Below are 20,122 nucleotides of genomic sequence, written 5' to 3'. Positions count from 1 at the left end.
TACATTTACCGAGAGAGGGAAGGCTTGTGGGGAGCGTGGCTGGGGGAATGCTGAGTTCTGTGTTGAACACGTTAAATGTGAGATGCTAAGGGCCGACGTCTAGTAGACAGCTGGGTGTCGGAGTGTGGAGAGTAGCGGAGAAGTCTGGGCTGAAAAGATGTTCTGAGAGTCACCTGTTAAATAAAGGTGTTTCCAGCCCCAGGACAAGAGTATAGCCAGAGACAAGGAAAGCCTCCAAGATCTATTGGAAGGGGAGCCGCCGGCGAGGGGGAGGATGAATCTGGCAAGCATTGATGGGCTCGTATCATAGGCCTTGCTGCCTTTTCCTCCAGCTGCCCAGTCTAGTTCCTAATTGGACGGGACTAGAAGATCAACACGAAACTAGACGTGGGAAGTCACAGAGACTCTTGGGTCCCTCTCCTCTTACATAGGGACGTGAGCCCACAGTTCAAAGCTCTCCGCATGGTGCCCTCCTAGGATTATCATGTCAGGTTCGAACAGTGAAGAGGAGCCCCTGGTGCTTAATCTTACTGCTAAGATTGTGGAGGAGTTTGACATTCTGGGGATTCCTCTCAAACAGTGAATGAAATACGGCTTTAGAATTTGATTCAGAAAGAGGTGGAATGTAGTCGGTTTCCTTGTCCAGTTTCCCTCGATCTTCTAGCTCTTCTTTCCAGGTGGTTAATTGTTTTGACTATTAAGGTCTTAAATGCAGGCTGCGTAACTGACCACAGGACCTGGGCAGGTCCTCTTTGAACCTTTATTCTTGTCTCCCTAAAATCAGGGGCTCAGATGAGATCAAGCTGGGCTCCACGAGCTCCTCCAGGAAACCAGGGCCTGGTGGGGGTCGGTGGGCATTCTCAGCTACGGTCCACGTGGCAACCAACACCTGAGGAGGCAGAGAGGGCTGGGATTCACTCATGGAGGTGATGCTGGAGTTGAGTGGAGGTCTAGGGAAGAGTTGGGTTGGGGCAGACGTTCTGCGGGGAATGGACAGCATCTGCGCAGTGTGGAAGCGTGAACGAAGAGCCTGGTGGAAAGGATGAATTCAGGTGGTCGGTCCGGTTGGAATCTCGGTGGGGCGGGGAGGGGAAGTGATGGTGGTAACGAGGTAGCAGTGTCATAGGACCAGAGCCACATGGTGACCCCACATACAGGAACAGGGCAGTTCTGTATTTTCTCATCTGTAAGTAGCCCTGTGGAAAATTCAAGTGGGTTGAGTAAAGACATTCAAAAACATTAGAGTTTATGGGTTCTGCATGTTTAAACCCAGAAACAAAGTTCAAGCTTCATTTGACAAGTTGATGTTTTAAAGCTTTCTCCAAAACCCATCCTATGGGCTCATTTTGGTGTGTGTCGTTGCAGCTGGGTCATGGGTAAGAGCACCGATGTTAAAGCTACCTTTGAAACCTCCCAGCCCCTCCTGTGGTTCCCAGATGCAGTGTGGGCCACGGAGGCAAACTGCTGTCTGTGTAAGGTGTTGCTAAGACCAGTTTCCTTTGTGTCTCTTGGGAAGGCATTAATTGGTAGGAATCCTGGAAGTCGGAACCACTGACTGCTCCAACAGATCCAGCTGAGGCGGGGAGGCACAGCATGGGCAGAGCGCTTCCTGCAGCAGGGAGCTTGGGAGATATTTGCTGAAGGAATGAAGGAGTGAACAGGGGGATGATTGAAAGGTTGCGCTCTCAGACTGGCGCCAGCATTTCACCATCATTTGCTCAGATTTGTTGGCATAACTGTTCTGAAACAATGCTACAGTATAATCTAGCTTTTACATACGGTTTAAAAATCACCGTACAAAACAGAATACCGACATATTTTGAAGACCAACTGGAGCCCTCAAAGGAAAGTCTGACTTGTTGGAAATAGGCCAAGGGATGGGGGGGTGCAGCAGGCAGTGCTGTCCCCCGTTTTCCTCTACAGGGCCGCTTGTAGAAATAGTGGAAGGTTTCTCAGTTTAGTTTAAATCTGCTGTGTTGAAATCATTAAAAGTGAACTTCACTTTTTAGCTGTGTAAATTACTATGATGAATTTGGTTCATTAAAAATACCTGTCGAGGGCTTCCCTGGTGGCGCAGTGGTTGAGAGTCCGCCTGCCAATGCAGGGGACACGGGTTCGTGCCCCGGTCCGGGAGGATCCCGCATGCCGCGGAGCGGCTGGGCCTGTGAGCTATGGCCGCTGAGCCTGTGCGTCCGGAGCCTGTGCTCCGCAACGGGAGAGGCCACAACAGTGAGAGGCCCACGTACCGCAAAAAAAAAACCCAAAAAAACCTGTTGAGTTAAGTGCTCGCCCTGAGCTGGACACTGAGGGATACAGCAGTGAACAGAACAGACATGGCCCTGCCCCCATGGAGCTGACCTTCTGGTGAGGGAGGTGGCCAGTATGCAGTTCCTCTCACATGTCATGATTACTGACCGTGGTCGTGCTAGGAAGGGAAGGTAGATGAGGACTTATAAGAGGTGGGGCCCGGCCTAGCTTGGAAGGTACATGAAGGGTTTTAAGCAGAGGCCTGAAGAGGGAGAGTAGGAGGATTCCGGGGGGAGAGAAGAGTGTGTGCAGAGGTTCTGAGCCAGGAGAGAGCATGGTAGTTGAGGGGTTTGAAAGCAGCCCAGTCCAAAGTGTCGAAAGTGAGGGAGAAGGTAAACCCAGAATGTGCTCTTGACATATACTTAGCTTCAGCAAAAGCATTTTAGGTTATCATTCCAAATCGAAGTTCTTGGTGTCTGTGTACAATTCAATAAGAAAGAGACTGTTTAGATTTCCTGCTGTAGTTGGCAGAATAATGCTTACAAAGAGTCTATGTCCTAACCCCCCAAACCTGTGAATGTATTAGGTGAAGCGGCAAAGGGGAATTAAAGTTGCAGATGGATTAGGTTGCTAATCAGCTGACTTTAAGTTTAGCGAGATTGTCCTAGATTATCTGGGTGGGCCCCGTGTGGTCACAGGGATCCTTATAAATGTGGAAGAGGGAGGCAAAAGAGAGGTCTGAACATAATTTGCTGCTGTTTCAGATGGAAGAAGGGGCTGCGAGTCAAGGAATGCAGGCACCTTTAGAAGCTGGCAGGGGCAAGGAAACACTCTCCTCTAACCTTCAGAAGGGAGCTGCCGACACCTTGGTTTTTCAGTCTAGTGAGACCATTCTAGACTCCTGAACCACAGGAACTGTAAGATAAGAAATCTGTTTCAAGCCACTAAGTTGGTGGTAACTTGTTATAGCAGCCACAGAAAACTAACACACCTGCCCAACTCAAGGTCTCATTGCGTAGATGGCTGTTGCCACCAAGTCACTTGGTAGTAACGACCTCTGCTACTTGCTTTGCTTTTCAGGGCAGTGGAGAATGGCTCTTACACACCCTACCTCGAGGTGCTTGGGCTGTGGTCATTCTTCAGTGAATACTTGGGCATCGCCATGTGCTGGCACCAGCTGCAGGAGCTTGGGATAGGTTCGTGGGTTAAAAACAGCAAGATGTGTGCCTTCATGGAACTACATTCTAGATGCCTCATAGCCCTGACCTATGCAGAGGGCCGGCGGGGGCAGAGAGTTCATGTCCAGACACTCAGCCAGGCATCCGGGCACTGCTACGTGGTTGTGAATAGCAGTGACTTTCCCTGAAAAAGACGAGTCTGTTTCTACTACTTATAGGAAAACTAGAGTTTTATCCAACATACCTATACTTAGTTTTTGGGTTGTTTGGAAATGATTCTTCAGGACTAACAGCACACATTAAATACAATAATATTTGCTAATGCACAGCTCACTGCTGCTGGATATCAGTGTTTTCTTAATAAATTTATTTATTTTTTGGCTGCATTGGGTCTTCGTTGCTGCGCACAGGGTTTCTCTAGTTGCGGCGAGCTGGGGCTATTCTTCGTTGCGGTGCACAGGCTTCTCATTGCGGTGGCTTCCTTTGTTGCGGAGCACGGGCTCTAGGCGCACGGGTTTCCGTAGTTGTGGCGCACAGGCTGTAGGGCACAGGCTCAGTAGTTGTGGCACGTGGGCTCGGTAGTTGTGGCTCACGGGCTCTAGAGCTCAGGCTCAGTAGTTGTGGCACACGGGCTCAGTTGCTCCGCGGCATGTGGAATCTTCCCGGACCAGGGCTCAAACCCATGTCCCCTGCACTGGCAGGTGGATTCTTACCCACTGCGCCACCAGGGAAGCCCCTGGATATCAGTTCTTGAGTGCAGAGTTCCCTCGTATATTTTTAAATCTTCAAATAACCAGTCATCAAAATAAGAATAGTCTTTTTAAGTTTCATAACTTTAATAACGTATGTACTTTGGAAAGTCTAACATGGGAGTTAGTCTGATGATTGACAGATTTTCTGGTTCCAAAGGAGAGAGAAGCAGGCCCTTCCTCTGAAGCCATTTGACTCAGAGGCAGAGATGCGGGGTTTAGGTTAAAGCACAAGCGAGCTGTAATACCTGTTCTCTACAGCAGGTAAAGAAGGAAGGGGAGGAAAGGACAAAACTCCTTACCAATCCTTAGCAAAAACCTGGCAGGTTACCAGGTTTGCTCATGGTGGCTGGGGGTGGTAGGTGGGGTGTGGACATTCCCCGTTGACCGCTGGTCCTTGGAAAGCAGGCACCTCCCCCTCCAGCCAGAGGAGGGACAGTGCTTCTGCCGGCGGACACCTGGAGAGTCAGCCTGGCTGCGGTGGAGAGGGGCTCTCAGAGGGCCATTGGAGCTTCGATGACCAGACAGGCTGCCCTCGGCGAGCCTGGTCATGTGGAAATTGACTGCAGGGCCTCCCGGGCCGAAGTAACTCCCCGGTACCTGGGAAACTGTGCCGTATCCAAGCACACAGTTGGACTGTAAGGATAGCATTATTAAATTCAAGTTGTTGCCTCAGTCAGGTTACATTGCTAGTTTTATACCTGAGGCTGGGATGACTGTATAGTTTATCTACCAAACTGGGACATTTTTGAGAATGAAAGGGGGCCTGGGACAATAGGAGTGAATCAGGAGTGTCCTGGGGAAACCTGGACCTATGGTCAGCCCAGTGAAGTGTTGGAAGCTTTAACCACTTTGTGGACAGCCTGACCAAAAATGACTCAGCACAACGTGGCCTTTGTGTGGAAGGGCCTAGACCTTCCAGAGGAGGAGAAGGCGTGACCCAGGGGCCTTTCTTAAGATTCCTGTTCACAGCACAGAGAGCTTTCCAACTTGGAGGCTTTAGAGCTGTTTTCCATACACCTTTAAATATAAGGCAAGATCTATTTTTTATCCCCAAATTATCCCACCTTATATTTGAGCCCTTATACAGTCATTTTCCTCGGAGAGCTGCCCTCGTGATTACTTTACTCGAGCAACAAAATTTTGTTCGCTATAAACACATTAGCCTAAAGGGACCTCAATCAGTTATAACTGTGGGTGCTGATAGAGGTTAAATTTGTTTTAAAATATTTTAAATAAAATGATTTCAAAAAGGAAGCAAAGAAATTGAGCTCACATTTAGTAATAATTCCTCAGGATTTGACACCATAATTGCAAGTCTTAGGTGTGGTTATAAACTTTAAAATGTCCTAGAAATGCCCTGGAAAACTGGGTTAGACATTGCTTTTCAGAAAGTAATGTCAAAGCAGCATATGGAGTTTGAATACAATTGCTTTGTAAAATAAGCGTAAAACTATTAGATAAATTTTTAATAAGATGTTATTCAAAATGTTTGCATAAATAATCAAATGTCAGTGGACTCTTTCATCTACATTCATAATGGCTTACATATACAAATTGGCCAAAAACCCCTTTTTTGGATTTTTTTTTCCCCATTCACGGAGCTTTATGAGGAATCCCTGGTATATGAGGGGTGATTGTAATGATAGAGATGTTGTGGTAACAGCTGGGAAAAGGACATTCACCTTCAAACTGCAAGGAATCCAGGCTGGGGGTGAAAATTGGATTCCTTCAAGAAATGATTGGATTTTGACTTACAGGTTCCAGATGGCTGACTAGATATACAGGTTTCCCTGCAGGCTCCTCAGGGCTCTGTGATGGCTGAGAGATTATTGCTAAAAGGCAGAAAGCAGATGAGATCTGGCTTATGGCCTTAACAAGGGAGGGAGCCACACTCAGGGGTATATCGTGCAGGGACTGAGAAAAAGGGGGCAGGTGGTCTGCCTTGTGCCCATCCTGAGAATCGTCAGGTGAGGCAGGCTCTGGGAATCAGGCGTGGATCTGGAAGTAAAGGCCTATATGCTGGACCACAGATGCCAGATGACACCTTCATTCCCCATCTCTCTGTACAGAGTATAGGACGCTGGAATTTAACACTCTGGCAAAAACAAAAAAACCATAGTGCTTTCTTTTTGGGGGGAAAGGGGTGGGGATGTTGACAGGTGCATGTTTTACAAAGCTTAAATGGTGACAGCTCAAGAATGGATTCATGCAGAGGTAAAGCAAGGCAGTTATAGTATTTAAAAAACAGCTAGGCAAAGCTGGGGCTTCTAGTGTGAATGCTGGCAGCCCAAGAATTAAGCCTTCCTCCTCTAGCATTTGAAGACTGGTTTTCGGTCTTGACAGCAGCTCCCTACTCACTCAGCCTAAAGTGATTCCTCTGTCAGCAGGCCCCACCCAGGACTCCCTTTCAGCATTCCTGATCGGGGTGAGACCAAGCCAAAAATGGACCTTTTTAGGCAACAGCAAAACAAGAGAACCAAGGATTATCAGGCATATGATGAGAGCTAGCAGCATGAAAGGGAATGGTTGAAGTAAACCAGAAGAAAAATCGGAAGGAACAGAAAATCCAGGAACAGAAGGAGAACAAAGGAAAAACAAAACCAAAAAACCTTCTAGGTAAAATGCTTAGAATATGAGAATTTGAGAATATGTGAATCCACAAAATAAGAATACGGTGCATTGTTATGTGAAAGGCGCCATCCAAACACAGAGCTTTTGGAGATTACAAATATAATTGCTGAAACTTAAATTTCATTAGAAATACTAGAAAATTAAGTCAAGTCTGGAACCAGAGAGAGGGAAGGAAAAAGTGAGAAGATTAATCCAGGAGGTCCCACTAGCTAACAGACTAGCTAACAGAGATTCCAGAAAGAACAGAAAATGGAATGAGTAAAATGACCAATGCGCCATAAGAGTTTCCTGGAAGTTGATGTCCTAAGTCTCTAGATTGAAAGAGGCCACGCAGTGCACAGTGGGCGAGAAAAGGCTCACGCACAGGTACTGTCTTGCTGTTCAGAACGCCTGGGTTAACGTGCAGAGCCTAAAAGTCACCTTTAAAGAAACGAAAATAGGACTTAACGTCAGAATTTTCATTGGCAGCACTGGACACTGGAATAAATTAGAGCAGTTCTGAAGAAAGTGTTTTTCAACCTAGATGCTACACCCAAACTATCAGTCAAGAGTGAGAGCAGAATGACATTTTTGTATATGCAGGGACTCAGTTTACCTATCATGTACTGTTCTTTAGGATGACATTTAAGAAAACCAAATAAGAGGAAAACATGAGGTCCTAGGTCAAAGGAGACCAATCCAGGAGGGGGCAGTAAAGGGAAGTGCTAGGATGACCACATACAGCAGACCCAGATGACCCTGACTCTGTACAGCAGACCTAGAAGAACAGTCAGTCTGTGTGGTACTAGGAGGTCCAAGGGCTCTGAGGAGGACATCTGAGCAAAGAAGAGATCCTGATTTCATACTAGGTACAATTGGGAGCTTAGAAACAATTGGGGCTGGAATAAAAGCAAACAACGTAAGCGAGAAAAAATGGTAATGAGAAACGCCAAGAAAAGCTGAAGTCATGGTCCAAATGTGACGTACACCAAACAATTGATAGAATGGAAGGAAAGCAAGTCTGTTTGACCTTGATGCTAGGAACAGTATCCTTGGAGGACAAGAGCTTCTGATACTGGTCCCAGATAGAGGATAATTTCAGTGCTGTTTGGTTCAGCAGTGAATAATGTTTACCTGGTTGTACAAAAGGACAGGTGACCAAAATGTGGTTACAAGACAAATTGTAAATGGTAATAGCTCTGGTAATAGTGTAAAAGTATAGCCAATGGATGGTAGGACTTGGAGGCACCAAGAGGAAAGTTGGGGAGACAGTGCTGATAGCATCATCTCCCCAGCTGGGGAATGGAGAGATTTTGTCAGAAATTGATGAAGAGAAAGTAGAAATTTAAATATATTACTTAAAACTTAAAGCGTAGCAAATAGAAGAACTAAAGTAATATAGTTATTAAACATAGGAGGCAAAGTAGCAAGTAGTTTAAGCTCTCCCCTTTTCATATTGTGGTGTCAACAGTTAATTGCCTAAAGCTGGTAAGTCAAGAAATAAATGTATTAGCATAATATCAATATCGAGCATTCTAGAGAAGTAAATCCAGAATTTAAAAGGAGTTCTGCCCAGAGAGTGGGACACGGGATGAGTGTAGAATCTGTTGCTTTCCACTGTAAGTTGTTTTTGATTTCTTGCCATCCGTATTTATTACTGTTAAAGACTGAGCTCAAAGATGGATTAAATGTAGAGGTGACACAGTTGAATTATTAATGCCATCTTCTAATTAAGGTTTAATTTGGACAAACTAAGAAGGCTGTTTTAAATTAAGCAATAATAGTATCCTTGTTCTAATGAAACAATATTTCACATTTCCTGGGACAAAGTTGCATAGCTAGAGGCAGAATCTTTAATCCTTGAGGAAATGAATTATTGCCAAAAACAATGAAGCAAAGCTGCTACTGTCCTTAGAGTTTTAAAAGTACCCCAGTGTTTAGAACTTTTGGTTGATGTAGTTATGCAAAAGTATACTGGCTCTGCTTGGGGGAGAACTTGACTATAGGAAATAGGAGTATGGCTTGCTTGAAGTTTGAAATAACCTTGTGGTTAATAGCATGATAAGGGTCCTGCATCTTTGTGCCAAGAATTTTGATCTAGACTCCAAAGGCCTGAATTTATATCATGTCCTCGGTCACTGCCACACTTGTGCAGTTTGCCTTTTACATTGTATTCTATTTCAAATTTCATTTCTCATCTTTAAAGATGATGTGGTTTTACACATTTTGAGTTTTGTATTTTAAAGGTAAGTTTCCAATATGTTGGAATCCCAAGGCAGTGTTTATGTCAGTACAGATTGAAACAGTGGAGGTGATTGTCCAATGGCCCCGTGGAGAGCAATTTGGGAAGTAATTTTTCCTGTTCCTTTTGGTGTCTAAAACGATCTTAGTTCAAATCCAGATTCTTGCCCTTCCTTGATTACAGTTTTTCTTTTGACCTGATATATGGGAATAGGTTTCTAAGACCCTGTTCTGTTCATTTCCACCACTTCCCTTCAAAAGCCGTAACTTCATGTTCCTTGGTCCCTGTCACTCTGAATGTGAGGTGTGACTGTAGCTCTGAATTCCTCCAGTGGTACTGGGTGGGTCAGTAAAAAGCAGCAGCTGCTTAAAAGAAAATGAACAGCCTGGCAGATGCTTCCCTGGGCCCTAGGAGCTGCTGTGGACATCCATCCCTGCAGTGCCCAGAGCTCCTGGCGCTCACATTAAACCCAGCCTCAAAGGGAAAAAAGTGGGATTTGAGCAGAAACTGGATGTTGGTGTGGCCTGAGTCTTCCCCCCAGATGCAGACTGTCCCCCCTAGAGCTGCACTCGCTGTGCTATCCCAGGAGCTGGCTGGGTTCTGAATGGCTTAGGCCAGTGCCCAGGTCCTAAAGGACTTAATGAGGAAGTAGATGGGTTGCACCGGGGATGGTGTCATCGACTGGGTACAGCTCTATTTTCAGTTCTTTATCCTTGCCAGACATAGCCTCAGCTAATGGGCTGTGACCTCCTGTGATTAAGGCTGGTTCTAAGCAGAAATCAGAGTTTGCTTATTTCCTGAACAAGAGACGGTGACTTTCCCTTGAGGATTAAGACACCTGCCAGTTGTTGACTTTGGTTGGGGGTACCGTGTTCCTCCATCAAGGTGCTTCCTCACCTTTTCTATGACTGATTTTGTCTGACTTATAGCTCTACCTGCTCTCCCCATCACTGTCTTCCTGTAAGTGTGGTCCCAGGGAATGGGGTGCGGCTAGAGCAGGGGCACCCCCCACTGATGGGTGTCTGGTTTTCCCCCTCTGGCTGCCTGTGGCCTGAGGCCGCAGAGCACCCCGCCTCCTCCGTCTGAGCTAGGACAGATTCCGAAGCGGGGCTCATTGTGCCAACTGTCCAGGGACCTGGGAGGAAGGATAGTGCTGGGAACACAAGGCAGCTAACATTATTATTCTCCAGAGGTACATTTCTCTTATTTTGTCAAGTTCCCTTTTCCTATGTGTTGTCCCCTCTCCCACGCCCCCCAATCTTCCAGCTGCTTCCATCCTTCTCTGGTCAGCTTTCAGATGCAGTAGCCACCCCAAAGAATGCGGGGGAACTTCTGCAAGAGCTTGGCATTCGTAGCATCCGGGAAATTTTGTCGCCACAGCCCTATAACTAGCCAGCCAACTGGAGTGAAAGGGTTCCTGCGTGGTAGAGGCCCGCCCTTTGAGGGCCTGGGAAGCAGTGGAATCTGCAGGTACCGAAGAGGGAGAAGCCCTCCCACGCAGCCAGGGGAAAAGAGGCTGGAGGGAGCCGCTTGCTCTGAAGGACTGTCCATGTAAATGGAACAATCTCCACAGCTTTTTCAACAACAGGAAACCCGGAAGCACCTCGCCCCTGCTGGGGACAAACGGTCAGCGGAAGCCAAGGGCTCTGAGGCGCTGCGCAGGTGCGCATCTGTGGCCTTTTGCACCGGAACGCGGAGCTCCGCAGATCAGGCTGCCCATCCCCAATCCCGTCTTGTTGCATCGCCGATTCCTACTCTTCCATTTCCTCCGGCCCCTTCCCTCTCAGCCTGTGCACATGCTGTGCCCCTCACTGGGCCACCTCCAGCTCCTGTCATCTCTAGGTGACACACGCTCCAGGGCAGGTTTAGCGCCCTCTGGACCGTCGTGGCACTCTGCCCCGGCCTCCCATTGCTTCTACCTCCCTGTGGTTTAAAGACCCGATTATGGATCTGGCTCTCACAGGGCCAGGGTTTGGCGGGAGGGGGACAATTCTTACTCACCCTAGGAGGCTCTTGAATGTTTGTGGAATGAATAAGTGAACAAATGAGCGAGGACGGTCAACGGGAAATAACAAGCCCCAGTACCTGCCTATGGTAGCTTGCCAGGCTCCTTGGGCGGGGATGAGGAGAGGAAGTGGTCAGAGAAGGCACACAGTAATAACCTTGGAACTCCTGGCCTGCTCTGCTCTTTATAGCCTTGCCTGTTGGAGTCGTTACCTTTACAGGAAATCTCCTCGTGACCTTCACCCCACCCAGCTGCAATAATGCTTCGCCTCCGCCTTCCCTCACCCTTTCTGAATTAATCTTAGTAAATGGAACAGTTCTTGTTTCAATGTTTCATTTGTGTAGGTTTTGCCCTTTCATTTAAATTGTAAACACCTTAAAATCCTGGGTTTTATTTTCCTAGGAGCGAGCAATTTAGAGCAATGGAGAAAACATTACTCCAAGGTAGTTTTTTTTCCTGGCTCCCAACTAGCTGTGAGGTCTTAGGGACAGGGTACTTACCCTCCTCCCCAAAGCCCCTGTTTCCTCGTCTGTGAAGTTAGAGGGCTGGATGCATTTTCCGGCACTTCCAGTGCCCACATCCTGTGATTTTGTGCTTCTGACCCTAGCACTTTGCTTATCCCTTGAAGTACTTAGACAGGGTTCCATCTCCACCCCTGCTGGATAATTGAGCTTGTTCACTCACAGTGTAGCCTAGTTCACCTCTCAGCTCTTTGTCAGTGCTCCTGGGATTAAGAATGACATTAGCGGAATAGGTGTGGGACAGCCCTTGGCCTTGCCTCTGCACAGAAGTTCCAGGCACCAAGGACCCCAGCTTGGTCCTGCAGTTCCGTACTTTGGTGTGTTTTTGTTTCATCCCTTAAATGTTGGACGAATTGGAGGTGGAGGCTGATGGTGCTTCCACCCAAGGGTCTGGGAGGAAGGATGGTGCAAGGGATGCATGTTCCCACACAAGCCAGCCATCGTTCTGTAAGACCCGCCTCACTGGTTCTTCCTGGGCAGAGTCTGGCTCCCGTCTCTGTTTTCTGAGTGCATTTTCTTTGCATTGTACCCACTGCGTTGCATTGGTTTTAAAAAAAATTTTTTTTTAAATCCTTTATTGGGATCACAGCAAAGACAAAAGTGGTAAGGACTGTCCTGTGTGTGGGGTTGTTTATTTGTTTCTTTGTTCTTTTGTTTTTGGCATCTGAGATTTGTGAGTTTCTTGAAGGCCAGGAGTGGCTTTTCTGTTTTGGGAGTTGGTTGTTGGTTCACATTCGTGTTCCCAGCCCTTTTCCCCAACTCCAGCCTGGTTTCCCTTTCAGCTCTGTTTCTCTGTCCAGTCAGGTGTATGTTCTTTCTCTTTGTTTCTTCTCCTCTTGTCAGTCAGCCAGACCTCAAAGATTGTAAAACTGATGGTGAGTAAAGGGCATTAATTAAAAAGAACACAGCAGAAAGGTAGTGGGTCTCCAAAGATCCCTCTGGCTGGGAAACAGATTTTCAGGATTGTGGGTTTGACTTAGGAGCCCCTCTTACTGGAGATGGCAAGAACCCTGAGGTGGGAGGGGAGAGGGAATATTAGGATGCCTAGTACGTAAGTGGTATCCCTGAATCCTTGGTGGGGATTAATTGGACGATAAAGGAGGAGCTTGTGGAGATGACCAAAATGCCAGGAAGTAAGAATTGATGCAGAAAGAGGCCGCAAAAGAGTAATTCAGTTGAGTTGTATCTTGGGCACAGGTTTGGTTCCAAATCTGTGTTGTTAAAAGGTAAACTGAGGCATATTAAAAACTGGACGAGTTTGAGCAGAAATCAGTGCGAACCTGGCAGCGTCAAGCGGAAGTGGTTAGCGGTGCTCCACTGACAGGAGCAGGGAAAGACACAGGGAAAGTAAGGAAGCAAAGCAAGGAAATCTGGGGGACATTCAAAATTACCTTTGAAAACCACCCCCAGGAAGGCACAATGTTGGAAAGGGGCGTGTATCATCGCTTGTTGAGTTTAATGGGACCATTTTTCTTCTCCAGTGTGGGAGTGTTTGTTGTGTCTGGGTTCCTTATAATGTCCTTGGCATAGGTGCAGGGGGCAAGCTCTGTGCAAAGCGTGGCTTCTGAAACACCAGAATCGTGCTCCACGGAGAGCTGCTGATTCGATGAGAGACGCGCGTATCCTTCACCTTGTTTCAACAACCCTTCTTCTTGTGCTTGACTTGCATCGTTGTGTGTGTGTGTGTGTGTGTGTGTGTGTGTGTGTGTGTGTGTGTCACAGGGCTCTGCTTTTGTTCTCCCTCACCACCTAAACTGGCAGAGAATTAGGGGACTCCTTGATAAAGAATAACCCCAGTATCTCCTGGTTCTGACTGATTGAAACGTTACATGCGTATTCAACTCAAATCTGCAAATTCTCTGCTTCATCAACAGGTTGCTCGTGGGGGCCCCACGGGCAGTGGCCCTTCCGCTGCAGAAGGCCAACAGAACAGGAGGCTTGTACAGCTGCGACATCACCTCCCGGGGGCCGTGCCCACGGATTGAATTTGATAACGACGGTGAGTTCTTCTGCACTCGCTCAGGGTTCCCTTGACCAACTTGCCTTGTATCCCACTTGCCCTTTCCAGGCGGAAGGAAAGGGGGGGGACAAGCATTTATTCCTGGAGAGGGGGCCTCTGTTAATTGCATCAGCCTCGTCTGTTTCTTGCTTGCCCTGAGCACATTTACGTTTTAAGTCACTGGGCTGCAGCGTAGTTCCTGCCCGCCCCCCTACCCAACTCTGCTTTCTAAACTGATATGGTGTATCGATGTCGCCACCTAGTGATGTGTTGAGGTTCTACGGGAGAGAAACTATTCACAGCCGCGAAGAAAATTGAATGTGTATTTTGTACTCAGCGGCCAAAAGTTCTCATTTGCTGTTAAAATATTTGGGAGAAAGACTGTTTAAACATCAGATCTCTCTAAAATGAAAGCTGGCCAACATGGATAAATTTTGCGCTACTATCTCAGTTAGAGGCTTGTTTTGCACAGATTCTGTGTGGTAGGCAGAGCAATTAGGGTCCTGAGAAGCTGCAACAAAACCTAGTTTGACATTCTTGGTCTAAGCAGATTTGCAGATTCATGTTTATGTTCTTCTCTTGCTTTTTCATCTTTTTAGCAACAGCATTTGTTTTTGGGTTTTTTTTTTTTTTTTTTTTACTGATTAGAAAATAATACATGTTAATTGTGGGAAACTTGTAAATGACTTTGAACTGTAAGGAAAAAACCCAGACCCACTGATAATGTAGGCATAATTGCTCTTTACGTAACATTTTGGCATTTTTTCCTTCTGTCTACCTAAAGTTGTTAGGTTTCATAGTTTGTTGTTTTTTTTTTTTTTGGTACGTGGGCCTCCCACTGTTGTGGCCTCTCCCACTGTGGAGCACAGGCTCCGGACGCGCAGGCCCAGCGGCCATGGCTCACGGGCCCAGCCGCTCCGCGGCATGTGGGATCTTCCCGGACCGGGGCACGAACCCACATCCCCTGCATCGGCAGGCGGACTCTCAACCACTGCGCCACCAGGGAAGCCCCAGGTTTCATAGTTTTGTAATGATTCAAGATTGGAAATCATGCCTGCCTTCTCATTGGGGAAGGCAAAAATTCGGATGTAGGGTCAAACAGTAGGCTCAGATTGATACTGAAATGAGCACATGGTGAGATTTATGGTTTCCCTCTCTCTCTTCTTTTTGGAGGAAGGAGGTAAAAATAAATATATCACTTTCCTTTTCTGCATTGATAGGAAGATATAAAGTGAGTCTGAGGCCTTGTCTTCCCATCTGCAGTAAAGAAGAGTTCATGCTATTATGTAACAAATTTGGGAGTATGTAGAGAAGTACCCACTTTTTGTTAGTTTGGATGGTAGTTTCTGTACTTGGGACCCTGGATGTCAGAGAAAGTGAAGGGCTACCAGGTAAAGGTATGTATTTTATATAAAGAATTTGATGAATCATTCATACCAATAATCACTCACCCGTTTTCTTAAGATGAGAAGTAATTTTTCTGGATTGAGTAACTAAATTTCCTAAGTGTTTAGACTTGGAGTCAAGGCAATTTAGAAGCTGTTTCTTATATTTTTGTTCATTTATTGGTTCATTTCCTGTTGCAATGGCTTTGAAGTCCTAACTCTGTGTGTGTAACCTGTGCTGCTTTCTCCACAGCTGACCCTTCATCGGAAAGCAAGGAAGATCAGTGGATGGGGGTCACCGTCCAGAGCCAAGGTCCAGGGGGCAAAGTTGTGGTAAGTGTAGAGAAGTGTGTCCATTCCACAGTGTCTGAGTGCCTGTTGTGTGCCACTGCTGGGCTTACAGTATTGAACAAAACAGGTAGAGCTTCTGCCTGCATAGAGTATACATTCTAGAAAACTGACTGCTTTAAAGCAAGAATTGATGTCAAGAAAAAATGAAAGCATTATTTTTCCTGTGACTTCTGATCTATTTTGAAATAGCTCTACGATCTGCTTTTCTTTAGAACTTTCAGATTCAAAGAACTTATTTAAAAACCATTACCAATGTCCCTAAAACTCTAGGTGGTCTTAAAACAAGAAGCAAAGCAAAACGAGACATGCTTCACTTTGTTATACAGCAGAAACTAACACAACATTGCAAAGCAATTATACTCCAATAAAGATGTTAAAAACAAACAAAAAAACTAGGCATGCTTTTTGTCTCAGGAACTATGTAGCTATTATAGATGAGTTATGAAAAAAAAATATGGGAATGGTCATGGAAAGTAAGGATCAGATAATTTTAAACTCTTTTATTATATATTCTGAGCTTCTTCAAATAGAAGTGGTAACGAAGAAAAAAGGGTCTGTTAGATGGAGTGTGCGAGGTGGCCTTGGAGGTGCCAGGCTGGATTATGATGATCTTTCTGTCTCTTTCAAAATCTGGTTGCTGTAACAAATTTATGTAGAATTTTGAGAAAAGTGAGAATTTTACCAAACACTGAATTTTTATATCTAAGGGGATGCATCATGGGAAATTGACTTGGACATTGTAAAGTGTTTTCAGCCTGTTATATGGAGGGTGGCCATGAATACCCTGTAAAATTAGAGATTATTTCATCTCTCCCAGCAGTGTAATTGTCTCTGCCTTTTAAAATAAACTTAATCTCAAGAGTTCAGAGGATAAGTTACTTAGTATTGATTATAAGGAAATAGTATAGGTAAAAGGAAAATGTCTTTGTTTTAGCAGTGTTAGCCTGATCCCTGTGAAAATATGTCCATGATTTCTCTCCTCTGGAATATGAGTACTTGTTTTCACAAACATACTGATGTGAAGGTTTATATAGCCACTAAAAACCAATTAAACTGAGAAGATGAAATAGGGTGTTTCCCACTGTTTATGTGACAAGTAAATTTATAAATAAATTTGCCTGTGGATTACAGATGGGCATTCAGTATTTGGATTGGAGCAGTATTCTCAGGCTGAGGGCAAGACAGAAGCCCTGTGCTAGAGAATGGTCTCCTTGCAACTGTGGGGAGGAAGATTTGCTGGTTTTCAGATCCAATCTCAGGAGGAGGCCACATTTAACATCCCACTTAGAATTAACCTCTTGATTATTGACAACTTCATCAATCTGTAATGAAAGACGTAGGGTTTGCCGACGTGTATGGGCTACTTTATTCCATCTGTTTGCAGACATGTGCTCATCGATATGAAAAAAGGCAGCATGTTAATACAAAACAGGAATCCCGAGACATTTTTGGAAGGTGTTACGTCCTAAGTCAGAATCTCAGGATTGAAGATGATATGGATGGAGGAGACTGGAGTTTTTGCGATGGCCGATTAAGAGGTCATGAAAAATTTGGTTCTTGCCAACAAGGTGTGGCAGCTACTTTCACTAAAGACTTTCATTACATTGCGTTTGGAGCCCCAGGCACTTACAACTGGAAAGGTATGACGTGTGCATTTATAGAAATAGAGATTAGAATTATTACATGATTGCTATTATATGCACCATGATTTAGTACATTTTAAATGAAAACAAAATGTGTTATAAGGCACTTTTATGTTGTAGAAGTAGGGTAGGATAGCAAAATATCTAAATTCTGATTTTTAAAAACAAATAATGTTCAAAATGTATGTTTTAAGAGATTTTTTCCCCCTTTGCCAGCAGTTTACATTAATATAAGTAATTAACTTTCTTCTGTAAGAATATAATTAACATTAGTTTTTGCTGTTTTGTATTTGCCTGTTTCATGAAGCTGAAAGTTTTAATTTTAAGGTAGGGATCGGAAAACTGAAAATAATTGAGTGGTGTCATGTACAGATAACATTGTATTAATACAGACTTTTTTTTTTTTTGCGGTACGTGGGCCTCTCACTGTTGTGGCCCCTCCTGCCGCAGAGCACAGGCTCCGGACGTGCAGGCTCAACGGCCACGGCTCACGGGCCCAGCCGCTCCGAGGCATGTGGGACCTTCCCGAACCGGGGCACGAACCCGTGTCCCCTGCATCTGCAGGCGGACTCTCAACCACTGCGCCACCAGGGACGCCCTAGACATTTTTTCATTATGTATTATCTTAAAAGGGTGTGTTTTGCTAATAAAGCAGTATAGTTAGAAGCATAGATGTCAAATTAGGGAATTTTGAGATGATTTTGGATAACTTCTGGAAAGATTGTTTAATGGTATTGTTTAAATAATTTCGTGATATAGGTAAAAGGAGACACCGGGAGGGAGGGAGGGAGGGAGGGAGGGAGGGAGAAGAATGGCCTGCATTTTTTGCCTGGATGAACATGGTCAGTGCTCCTGTAGTAAAAGTTCAACTTCTCTGAAGAAATTAAGCAGGTGTAGAAAAACCACTGTGTTATAAAGGACAATTAACCTTACTGTAATCCGTAGTGAAGAGAAGTGCATCTGATTTGGAAATAAGACTTTTTTTTGAGAAATTTATTAAAATAAATCCTGTGTTATAACATTTTCACTAGTCAGGAAAAACTTAGGAAAATTTTCCCTTTTTCCATTCAGAAATTTCCTATTAGAAATGAGCCTTGAGAACACCTTGCTCGATAGCAACCTTTGGGAGGAATTTCCTTTGGGCTCCCCGGCCCCAACCAAAACTTCCACGTAACAGCATTTGTCAGGTTATCTTGACCTAATCGAAATAACACATGAATTTAGAAATTTTTTTATTTTAGCAAGAATAGAGGCCATACATAGTAAAACAAAACAATAAAAACACCCATCAATTATGTATGGTTTAATTTACGGGAAACATGTTTTATCTGCTTTATAAATTCTGACTTAAAATGTTACCATTTATAGTGGACTATGTGAGATCTTCTCTTTTCAATTATTAGCTGTGAAAATTTTTTAAAGCTTTTAAATCTTTGGTTAAAGTGATTGGAAGAAAAGATCAAACTACTAATCTTACTTTCACAGTACAGTAAAAAGATAAATTGATTTAGGATTATAGAAAATGTAAAATATATCAGGTTCATATAATTTAAAAGTTTTTTGTAGGTTTAGTTAACTAAGTAAACATTCCATTTTCCATCTAGTGTCATGGCATTATAAAGATAATTCATGAAAATGCATGGGCATTTTTTTTTTATTACTAGAACAAATTTGTTTGATGTAAAAATCTACACGAACATGATTTTTTAACTTTAATAACCTCAAAAGTCATCTTTCTTCTCCTTTTCTTCCTTCAGACTTTTCTTTCTGTGCTTAATGATAACACGAGGAATGTTTATTAGGAACCATCTATTTTATTTTGTTTCATCTTCATTTTTTTTTTAACCATTTCATTCTTTTAGGGATTGTTCGCGTAGAGCAAAAGAATAACACTTTTTTTGACATGAACATCTTTGAAGATGGGCCTTATGAAGTTGGTGGAGAGACTGACCATGATGAAAGTCTAGTTCCTGTTCCTGCTAACAGTTATTTAGGTAGGAACGAGAGTAGACGGCATGCCTGCCTCTTCAGATGCCTCTGTGTGACACCGCTGTCACAGGACCCTGGACTGCTAGGCTGAGAAGAGGCCAGGTTGGAGCCAGGGGACTGTGGCTGCATTTACTGGAATTTAAGCCTTGGTGATCCCAAGGTAACCTGACTGAAGCTTGGGATCCTTCCCGTCTCACCTGAGCTTGCTCAAAGCAGGAGGAAACCTACTACTGTCTCCTAAAATCTTCTCTCCTCCTGTGTGGAGGTCTGTTTCCTGAGCTAGTGTCGGCCTCTGTAACCTGAGGCAGGCTGTTCATGCATGGATGTTAGCAGGAGGCTGAAATGCCTTCCCTCTCCCTTCAGTGCCTCTTTTTGGAGAGAGACTCTTTAAGAGCTGCATTTATGAAGTTACTCTTAAGTGGCAGGTCAAGACCTCCAGGTCCATCCTCTGTGATTGCTGTTCTCCACGGGTTGGCCTTGCTCCTGGATTGGGGCCCTCTTGTCACAAAGCCCCTGGCGGGTGGCACGGGGGCTTTACAGCTGAGCCTAAGCAGGAGTGCTAAGGCAGCTCTTGAGGACACCCGGATTGTGTCTAAGTGCCAATTCCTTAACTCCTAAGGCTTGTTTGCATTACTAATGGGTGTCCTAAATTATTCATGTGCATTATGGTAATTACACAAAGGCTTTTAAAAGCTTTAATTCTTGGTATGAGTTGACATAAAGAATAATTACTGTGCAATTCTTGGAAAAAATGTAAAAAATCTCCTAAACCTAAATAGTAACCTATTCTTTTTCAAAAATAGAGACATACCCATATGCTAGAGATATTACTAGAACAATGGAAGGTTAAAAAAAGAGAAAAAATAGGTGTAGATCTAAAAATAATTCTAAACAAGGTATTAGTAAATGTATTCTTCAAAAATTTTTGTAATTATATAGATATGTATGAACAATACTGTTAATTAAAAAAAAAAAAAACTTCAGAAACTTCCCCACCCCCAAATTAAAAACTTGGTGTGAAGGCAAGAAGGGACAAAAGTTATACTTATCGCTTGTTAAGCACCTACTATGTGCTATAAATCACACACTATACTTACTACTTTATAGGTCTTATTTGATCTTCCCAACAATATAAAATAAGTATCATTGTCCCTCTGTTGCTGATGGGGAGAAAAAAAACTTGTGCCTTAGGGACATTAA

The 20,122-nt window shown here is 44.4% G+C and overlaps 1 protein-coding gene across 3 annotated transcripts in view; it reads left to right on the top strand.

Moving 5' to 3' along the window:
- The window catches only part of ITGA6 (integrin subunit alpha 6), a 328,970-nt gene that overhangs the window by 275,786 nt on the left and 33,062 nt on the right, over nt 1-20,122 (top strand). For all 3 annotated transcript variants that reach the window (XM_060302245.1, XM_030851895.2, XM_030851899.2), the window contains 4 exons: nt 13,430-13,554; nt 15,193-15,272; nt 16,675-16,930; nt 18,796-18,927. In XM_060302245.1, coding sequence (XP_060158228.1) covers nt 15,228-15,272; nt 16,675-16,930; nt 18,796-18,927 — 433 coding nt within the window. In that variant the 5' untranslated portion in view covers nt 13,430-13,554; nt 15,193-15,227. The remainder of the gene's footprint in view (nt 1-13,429; nt 13,555-15,192; nt 15,273-16,674; nt 16,931-18,795; nt 18,928-20,122) is intronic.

This window comes from Globicephala melas, chromosome 7 (assembly GCF_963455315.2).
Source record: "Globicephala melas chromosome 7, mGloMel1.2, whole genome shotgun sequence".
In the NCBI taxonomy this organism is placed as follows: Eukaryota; Metazoa; Chordata; class Mammalia; order Artiodactyla; family Delphinidae; genus Globicephala; species Globicephala melas.
Note: the sequence above shows the minus strand (reverse complement) of the source record. Positions and strands in the feature narration are given on the sequence as shown.